General features: G+C 36.3%; 1 protein-coding gene across 1 annotated transcript; it reads right to left on the reverse strand.

Moving 5' to 3' along the window:
* Positions 1-2,193: 2,193 nt before the first annotated feature.
* LOC141612190 (sulfite exporter TauE/SafE family protein 3-like) lies at positions 2,194-7,308 on the reverse strand. The gene is made up of 12 exons (XM_074430909.1): positions 6,882-7,308; positions 5,754-5,913; positions 5,341-5,541; positions 5,193-5,257; positions 4,857-4,884; positions 4,700-4,767; positions 4,420-4,506; positions 4,075-4,125; positions 3,751-3,972; positions 3,335-3,428; positions 3,032-3,172; positions 2,194-2,624 (listed from the first exon to the last, which is right to left on the reverse strand). Exons 1-12 carry the CDS (start codon positions 7,098-7,100, stop codon positions 2,539-2,541), a joined length of 1,422 nt encoding a protein of 473 aa, XP_074287010.1. The 5' UTR covers positions 7,101-7,308; the 3' UTR covers positions 2,194-2,538.
* Positions 7,309-10,326: the final 3,018 nt, after the last annotated feature.

Genomic DNA, 10,326 nt, shown 5'->3' on the forward strand with positions numbered 1-10,326 from the left:
CGGGTCTTGTTGCAGGTATTTCTCTGAAACTACATCTATCAAGACAAGCAAAGATGGGTGTTTTACTTTGGCCAGCGTTGCTCATCCATTAGAGATTGGGGTGGACTTTGAGTTTGAAGAGCGTGTTCCGACTACCGTCGTACGCCATCAACACGACGTTGTTTACCGATGCAATTGTTACCATGCTTTAGTTTATATTATTAGTACCTCTATGATGTTTTATGTTGTAGTTTATAGGTATGGTTTAGTAAGCCGTACCACTATAATGTAAAACCTTTTTTCACGGCTGCCAAAAAAAAGAAATATATTTCTCTAAAATATAACATAAACTAATTGTTTTCATAGCCAGAGCCCAGGAGGTTCTTTTTCACGTAATAAATGTAGTGCTTATCATCTTAAATAAAAAATGCATTAACCATTTAGAATAGGTCAGGTGATAAGTACAGATGACTGTCGGCTGACACATTGGACTTGCCAGTGATACTATGTGAGTACTTATCTAGCATGTGATATTTGCATGTGGCTGCTGTTAATACGTACGAAACCACTTATCTGCATCACTTTTCTCTTCAACCACGCCTTAATAAATTCTATGGTTATATCTCAAAATAAAAAAAAAATAAAAAAATAAAAATCCTATGGTTATAACTTATCACAAATTCTCATTTAAGACGAACATTACTCGTTTTAAACATAAAACGGGTTAAATAGCTACCATTTTATAGTTTATAGATAAGATAAAAATAAAATGTCTAGATATTAGCAAAACACTTGTCTAAAATATACAAGTGGTGTGTATTTAACCCTTTTTAAGAGAGATTTACTGATAATTTATAGGTATGATCTCATGTTGATAAGTGAGGTTGCTGCTTAAATCACAAACATATGCTAAAGAAATCTGGGAAAGGGTCTTCACGTAGAGAGATAAAATCGGCAATTTGTGTCGGATTGGAATTTATTTGCTAAAAATGTCAACCCCCTAATACCCTATGTAAAATTTAGATGAGAAACGTAAAAAATTGGGATTTCATATAATATGAATACCCATATTAGTACTTAAGAAAACTACCCAGTCCCGCGTAGTGGTTAAAGTGGGTGTGTTAATCGACAATACTTGGGATAGTTCAGTCGAAGCTAAATGATCATTTGGTCTAAATATGTGATAAACACACAAAGCCCAAACACAATTACTCCGTAACATAAAGCCCTAAGCAATCACGCGTCGACATGGCAGCCTTAGGCGCAGCTGAGCCACACTTTGCTTGATTAGGTGCCGAGCGACCTGCTCCTTAACACATCATTCAGCGGCCTAATTCATCATTATTCACACCACAAATTCTATTAACAAGCTTTTTATAGACCAGATGATTGTCAATAACTCAGATATTCTCTTCATCCCTGTCAATTCCTTATTTTATTTTTGTTCTATGTGAGAGTTATGGTTCCTTTTTTTTTTTTTCTCTAAAAGTAAACAAATTATGACGACAAGAGATGAAGAAAATGGAAGTCTAGACAGATATATTAATTCAAATTTAAATTTTATAGGAGAGTACTTTGTAGACATTTAGACATTTAATTTGGGTTATGTATGAAGATTAGACCTGTCAAAACTCGACCCGACCCGAAAACCCGACCCGACCCAACCCGTTTTCTTAGGGTTACAAATCCGGTTTTTTCGACCCGCGACCCGTGTGACCCGAACCCGAAATGACCCGTTATTTTAGGGTCGAGACCCGACCCGTTGGGTCAAGGGAAAATCATGAACTTTACTAAAAATATTATTATTTATATATTATATTTGAAAATATAGTTAAAAAATTATTTTTTTATTACTTAAAATTAAAAATTCAACTAAAGAGTCAATTTTATATAACTTTTATAATATTTAATAATTATATCAATATAATTATTGTATATGATGAATATGACTAAAATAATAATTTTAAACATATTTTAATTTTTAAAAATATATTTTTTAAATTAAAAAAATCGTTTAAAAAAGGCGTTAAAAATTATTTCTTGACCCGTATTCTGACCCTAACCCGACCCGTGACCCGTATGACCCGACCCGTATCTGACCCGACCCGTATTTGACCCGACCCGTATGACCCGACCCGGGACCCGACCCGTCTGACCCGTTTGACAGGTCTAATGAAGATTGATCCTTCACCGATCAACCGAAAAATAAAAAAATAAAAAAATCGAATCTTTATTCAAAAATAAAATAAAATTTGAGTAAAGTATTGTCCAAAAAAGAAGGCTAAAGAAATAGATGAGACGATTGAAAAAAGAGGAGCTGCAAAGAACTCATTTTCTGATCACACTATTGCAACTCACAGATACAGACACACATGCCAGGCCATCAGAATAGCTACTAACAAAAGGGCTTTTATTTACCTTCTTAAATTTAACAGGTTTCAACTGAAAGAATTGGCTATAATACACAGCACAGGGTAGACGCGTAGTGGTAGGTAACAAGGCCTAATCCCGCCTTGTTGATCCGCGGAGCAATCTCGTTGAATCACAGGATTATCAAGTTTATACCTTGTATTTGCAAAGGTTCTCGAATCCCATGTACTCGTGTCGTTCAATTTTTCCAATCATGTTTGATATGCCAACTCCACCTGTATGGAAAGCAAGCATTGCATTGAATCTTTCAATGTCATTGACTTAATGTCTCAATACTTCCGTAATAGGAATATTTATAATAGTTGGGCTTCAACCATCACCTTAAGGTTTTGGTTGAATTGGTTCATCTATCATTGTATCAGAGCCAGTGTGACACGGTCACACTTCGAATCCTGGCAACCTCAAAACTCCTCAAAAACTCGAAGTGGAAACCCAGCACACGGTACGGGGGAGCCGGTGCACAACTAACCACTCTTCAAGCCCAACGGGCATTTGAGTGAGGGAGCATAATAGGAATATTTATAATAGTTCGGCTTCAACCATCACCTTAAGGTTTTGGTTGATCGAGAATTTGAAAAGATCACAAGTTACGGAAATTGTTCAACAAGCATAATGAACTAACCTAATGAGACAGCGCTCACAAAGATTGTGAACGCTAGGATGAAGATAATGAGGGATGCTCTGCCCATAATGATTATCAGCTTCCTGACAACATGTTGCCCGACGAACGCAGCCACGGTTGCGACTGCCATAAAATAGAGCGCTGCAAGTATGGTTCAAATAGAAAAGTCAAAACATAAAAACTTATATGAGACGATATTACATGTAAGAGCAATCCATTAACCCTATTCGTAAGGATTTGGATTCATATCACATGAAAGACAATCTCTTACAAGACTCCCTGAAAATAAGATGGCTTGCTTACCATAAGGTACGGGAAAACGTTTGAGAAGGTAGTACTCAATGACGGACATAGATGAAGAGAATGTCATTGCAAATGTGGCTGTGGCACTTGATACCTGCAACAGGTTCACACCAAAAACAACAATGTTACCTTAGTGCTTCAAATGGAAGGCTAGGAGGTTTAGATGAAAGCGACCTTGTAAGCAGAAACCACAAAAGACTAATTTTAAAGACCCGTAACTAAAATTTCTCATAAATTGCACCTAAAGTCTGGCTGATACTGCACAGTATAAGTACAGACATATTAGTGAGTGATCATTATGCTTATTGTATCGTGTTGTGTTCCGAAAACCAAGAAGAACAAGTCTTTGGTTCCACTAAAACGGGAAAAACTAAGCAGGGTACGGCACCAAATGTTCATACAAACAAAAGAATCACCTGTGGAGGAACTCCAAGTTCCAAAAATAGTGGACCTAAGATAAATCCGCCACCAAGGCCAAGAAGTCCACCAACCATACCAGCCAAAATGCCACAAACACAATATAATACCAGTTGATGCACTTTCCAGTCAGTAGTTGCTTCTCCCTTTGACGAGATTATTCTGTGTCCTTTGTATAGACTAACGGCTTCATATAATGATACACCCACAGAAACAGGTATCTGAAAGATGGTAATGACGATAAAAAAATTACTTTCGAACAGGAAAATACAAATGCTATCATTTGACACTATTTAGAGTAGTGATCGGGGTGAACACAGTACCTGCAGCAAGTTCAACACCCAATACCATGTTGAACAAGTAGTTGTTTTCTCCTGTTGGAAAAATATTCTCGGAGTTAGTAACAAAAGCTAATTATCTCAATCAGGAGAGAAGGATGCCGAAGTGGCAGTGGCTGGCAGGGCAGGGAATATAGGACCTATCCAAATCTGTTGAACCGGATACGGTCAAATCAGATTTGGATCTTATGATTTTGTACCCTGGTTGGGATATGGGTCTATTGATGAGGAAATGGAATCTAAGACCTGTAACCCAAATCCTTAGGCTCACTGGTGGAGAGGAGGTCAAGGGGAAACACTCAAGACAGTAGAATAAAAATCAGAAATGACCTTCACAATCTGAACAGCGAGGAATGTCACCCAAACAAAGAACAGAAGGCAAAGTTCCTTCCAGCAAACATTCTCACGGACAGTAACCTGAAAGGATCACATCTTGAGTAAAAAAGGTTTTACATGTAAAACCATAAATTAAAGACACTTGTATGAAGTTACTGAACAGTTTTTCAGATAAATTTTAAGTCAACTACATATGCAATAATACTTGTGTAAGACCACCTTGCAGAAGTATTTATGATATATTATAGGGGCTAGCTTATTTGAGGCCACCAACCTGTAATTCTGGATCGCCTTTGTTTGGACCTCCCGGAAGGGCCTTGTATTCCACTGCACCAATTGCACCTGAAAAGATATAATTATCTTGAAGTTTCACATAGAAACGTACAATGATTGACTAATAGGGTGCCTTAGTTTAGCAAGTTGTTACTCACCATTTGAGGCCAACCGCTGAGCAGCCTCCTGAAACCAAAGTATAGATTCTTGTTAGAGATACAACGAATTACCTTCGTGCCTCGAATGCCTCAAGGGCTCCAGTTTATAGCAGGATTGTAGAGAAAGGAGATCGAATGTAAACAATCTTATCCCAATGTTGAAAACACAGATATATTGTTTTCGATACAAAATTATGGAATTGCGTGGGCCAATACATCAACCATCTGCTACTTGTACTAAGAAAATCGTCATCTCACAATTTAGGAGGCAAATCTATATCATTAAAGATACGCCACATATATATTCACAAAATGAGTATGTTCTCGAACCCTGACCTTCTGCAATATGGTTTCCTTTTTCCAAGTTTCAGCTCCTTTCAAGAATGCTTTTGTAGAAGTGCCTGCAAAATTGTGTCAGATTAGGCCCAACGCCATCCAAAAACACTAGAAAACTCAAGAACCAACTGAATTTAGCAGAAATTACCTACGAACAGTATAATAAGCAGGACCGTAACCATCCAGTCAGCAAAGATGACATTAAAAGCAACCCCAATACTAATTCCTAACATGAGCATCGGCTGAAAGAGCAGAGCCAAGTCATAGTCAATGATCGGCATGTCAAGTGTTGGATGTCTTAGCTTCAGATTATAGTACACAGTTGATGCTGCAGCCCCCATAATCATACCTGAAAAAGAATATATAGAAACCAAAATAATCAGCTCACACTGTCATATATGTGGAATACTCAGTCCGCATAAAGAATCCTGTATAAGGGTCGCACATATAAAACTAATCCAAATACTTGTGTATTCATCATTATATAATCTTCTGAGAGATAGTACCATCTCATATAAATTTTTGCACACATACATGTACTAGAATTCTGTGAAGTCTTACATTTTGATATAGCAGTGGCGGATTTTGGATCGAACCCAATAATTAAACTGAGCATTGGCACAAAAATGCCACCACCGCCAACGCCACCAACACTTCCAAAGGCCGCTCCACAGAATCCAATAATTGATCCTAGTATAACTTTCCACCCAAACTTCAGCTCCTGTTTAACCAACACATACATGTGTCCAAGAACAAATTTTATAATGATCCCAGTATAATATTCTACATAATGATTTAAATAGCAAGCTTACAGTGCAGTTGTGATCCCAATAAATGGACTTACAGTAAACATATTTTACTATCTTTTTTGCTGAGATCAGCACTAAGCTACATAATCATTACTTTCCAAATATCAAAACATTCCAATTCATTCCTCAAAAAAAAAAAAACATTCCAATTCAGAGACCCACCAAAAACATACAGTATTTTACAGTCTAAGAAAAGTTAAACATTCATGCATTATTTTTTACATTTTGTAAGATTGACTTTTCCACTCTATATAAAAACATTGAGAATTTAGTATTATAACAACAAAAAGTACAAAATCAATCTTTACGAGTGTAATTAATTATCACTTCATAATCTTTTTTTGTCTTTAATAGCTCCTGAACCAGGACAATAATAGTTCACTAATGGCAAAACAAACACTACAACCTAGTAATATGCACCAAAATTTATCGAACCAAAATGTCTGCATAGCTATTCTTGCTTGTGACGAAATGGTACAGACATCTCACAACCACCTTCCCTTTTTATCATTATTTAAACCGGTTGTTGTGATAAGTGTGTAGCCCATGGTTACCTGTCCATGACTATATTTCTCAATCTAGTACTAATAAACAACCCACTAATCCACTATCCATCACTAGCTATTGTCTTTGTTTCGTCGTAAAATCAAATAAAAAAGGGCAAATTGTGAGGAAAAAATTGTTGGGCACCCAATAAATTCAGCCAAAGTGCAAAAAAGAGACGTCTTTACAAACATTCACATATATAATGTACACAAAACAAACACACACAAATCTAATACTCCCTCAATTCATCTATTTTTCATACGTTTGTTCAAAATGTGACGGGGAATTCAAATAGACGAAATAAAATGAATGGAATTATGGAGTTATATATTACCGGCCAGACATGATGATAACCAGATTGATCAGACTGCCACAAGAAATTGACAACATGGGAAAAAAGATCATGTCTTGAATCAGGTAATAAGGTAGAAGTTGTAGAATTTTGAGAAATCAAGGTATCAGTCTCAGCTGAAACCGCAAATAATAATAGTAAGAAGCTTAAACCAATTATTGAAATGGATCTCATCATCATCATCATCATCATCATCATCATCAATAACTAACTAATACCCAGAAGATAAGGATTCAAATTTGATGTAATTAATGTGTTGTAGAGAATTGAATTATAATAATGGTAGTAATATAATGGTAGGTTGATTGAGTGGTTAGTTAAATATAAAGAGTTAAAAGGGTATGAAAGTGAGAGTATTTATATGTGAAAACTACTGTTATGTAATCAGTCACTGTGTTGTATATGGAATGAATATTCCTCCTAGAGATGGATAATTGGATCAGGATTCATAGGCAAGCATGCCCCCACTTAATTAAATCATCATATCAGTCATTTGGTAGACTTGCTTACCTGCCAGATATTATTGTTTACTATTCTACATGACAAACTTGTTTACAATTCTGATATTTCGATTACATTGACATTATTTATAATCGTAGAAAATTTTTGATATTATTCTTAATCTATAAGATAAAATATAGTCATGTGAGATCTTGTTTGATTTATCGTCATGAATGCTATAAGAATATCAAATTTTTATAATTTTTAATAACGTGTAACTAAAAACATTCACGTTACAAAACGTGTATCGGCAAGTGTGATAAAGCAAGTGTTACATTTGGTTTGGATGGGAGGGAGTATCATGTAACATCGTTAATGATTTTATAATGTTTCTACATGATAGGGATGGTCAAACGTTTGGGTCGATCCGCTCGGGTCCAAGCCGCCTTTCCCCTCGGGCATTTTTAAAACGGCTCGTCCAATCCGTGAGTAGCTCGCCCCAACCCGTAAAAAACTAGGGCAGGGTCCGGATATAGTAAATGTAGCGCATCCCGACCTCAAACAAGAACCACCCTCGACCCGTCGTCAGCTGATTTCGGGTACGACCTCAGATGGCTCCGCTCATGATGACCTGTCCCTTCCATCGAGTCGTGTTCGGATTCACAAATCCTGTAACACCCCGATTTATAAAGGAGCCTCTAGCAAGACATTCCCTAATAAACCGGACTGTTACCATCTCGGTTTCCCGAGGTAGTGAATAACAAATTAAACTCCAAGGCAAATTACATAATTTCTTTAACTTAACTTTTTTACAAAACCTCATTTACATCAAATTACAAAGAACTAACATAAATAAAAGTGAAAGTCTTCTAAATGATGATCTAGCTACTAAGTCTTCTGATCCAGTGTCTCACGCCCATCAAGCTCCCGTCCTATCTCATAAACCTGTCAAGTCTGCTCCCCAATATTTGGATCGTCACAGGTGTTCACGAATACACAGGGTCAACCACGAGGTTGAGTAGGGAATATAATGAAACAACAAAATATGATATGCATGCTCCTCCGTCACCTCCACCTCCATCTCAACTCATATCTCATAACTGAACGCCCACCATACCGATCCCCAGAGACTATATATCGACCGTAGCCGATCTGCCCGCACTCGCACCAAGACACGAGGGCAAGTCCTGCGAAACCCGCCCGGGCCTTATCACAACATCATCATCACCACACCACGTCACCACAACATCCTCCATCTCCAATGCATATGAATGCTCAAGAAATTAATGCAACACAATATGTATATCATTGAACTGGTAAATCATAGAATCATGTCGATTCTACATCAATGTTGTGATAATATACTCAATACGATCAATTCAGTCAAGCACATTCCAGGATCTGAATCATAACATGAATCAACAACCACGAATCACGTCAACGTTCACAGTTTGGTCATATGAAACACAAACAAGTCAACACAATTCAACAACAATGATAATAAGTCAAGTGTATTTCCCTACCTTTTCGCAATCCAAGCACACAAGCAATCAATTATGATCCTTCACATATCCATCACCTACATAACATAATTATGTATAATTACCACCTACTCAATCAAATAATCATGCACATAACCTAGACTCATCATAACTTAATAGGAATATCAACTTAAAGAACAAACACGATTTTTCCTGATTTTTCAGCACATGACAGACTCGGAATAAAATACATAACTAATACCAGAAAAATCAAATTGATACAAGGCCAATTGGATTGGAACCCCATGAGTCTTAGCTACAAATTATATCTAACGTGTTTTTCTCAAATTCCAAACTTATCAAGAGTTTTCAGACTGATTTCCAAAACCTGACAGAAACCGTCGCATAAAAAGTATTGATTCATAAAACGAGTTTAAAACATTATTTTGCAGTAATTCCAAATCCTATTATCATCTAGACTATACAAAGATGATGTATGAAGAAGCCTCATAACTGAATCGACATAAAAATTAGGGTTTCAAATCATTTTCCACAACCAAATCAGATTCGCGGACTTTTCAGCGACATGTTCATAAATAAATCACCTAGGACAAACCATAAAGAATTTGACTACGAGATTTTATATGCATAAACTAGACATCAAATAAACAGGACTCTCTTTTCAAAAATTTTGAAGACGAACACTTTAAAACAGTATAAACAATGGAATGAAATCGACTTACAAACAGGGAAATCGAATTAGGTTGGAATCGATGAGAAATCTTCAATCAAATGAAAGGCTCGACAATTCTTATTCCTCTCCCTTTCTCTAGGTTTAGAAATGGTTTTATGAATGATAAAATGAAAAGAGGGGAGAGGGAGAGCGGCTCTTAGATTAGGTTTAGGGTAAATGGTGGTTACATGTTCCGGGTAGGGCAAATAGGTTAAACGGGTATGGTCGTTGGGTAAATGTAGATGGGTAATTCTTGACTCAAAAGACAAAATGTGATATAGCCCGACTCAACATATACGATATAAACCCGACTTAATAACATTCACGATATTACGATGCAACCAATATAAAATGTATAATACTAATATATAATAATATCCGTTTAATCGATTATATAAAATACGGGGTATTACAAATCCTATCCCGACAGCCCAAACCGAACCTACCCGCATGTTTGACTAACCCTGGTACTACACGATACACCTTTGTTGATATATACTTGTACTCTTCCTATTTCAGTCATTTATTTACCTTTACTTTTGACACAAAGACTAGCGAGAAAGATAAAAACCATTTGTGATTATCATTATTATTATTTTTATTATTCGGTGACAAGTGAACGATGATGTATGAATAAATCACCCAATTTAGAAAGATAAATAAACTAATCACCCAAAAATGTCATAGATAAACAAATGACAAGGACCAAAAGAGTCATTGAAACAATATACCACATGAGGTATAATCTACTAACTGGGTAATGTAAACAGTT

Source organism: Silene latifolia, chromosome 11 (assembly GCF_048544455.1).
Source record: "Silene latifolia isolate original U9 population chromosome 11, ASM4854445v1, whole genome shotgun sequence".
Classification (NCBI taxonomy): Eukaryota; Viridiplantae; Streptophyta; class Magnoliopsida; order Caryophyllales; family Caryophyllaceae; genus Silene; species Silene latifolia.

Coding starts and splice junctions, on each gene's coding strand:
- LOC141612190 (XM_074430909.1), bottom strand. CDS start 7,100: ATGATGATGATGATGATGATGATGATGATGAGATCCATTTCAATAATT. Junction 5,542..5,753: donor CGCCACTGCTATATCAAAAT/GTAAGACTTCAC, acceptor ATTCTTTTTCAG/GTATGATTATGGGGGCTGCA. Junction 2,625..3,031: donor TGTGAGCGCTGTCTCATTAG/GTTAGTTCATTA, acceptor CTTTCCATACAG/GTGGAGTTGGCATATCAAAC.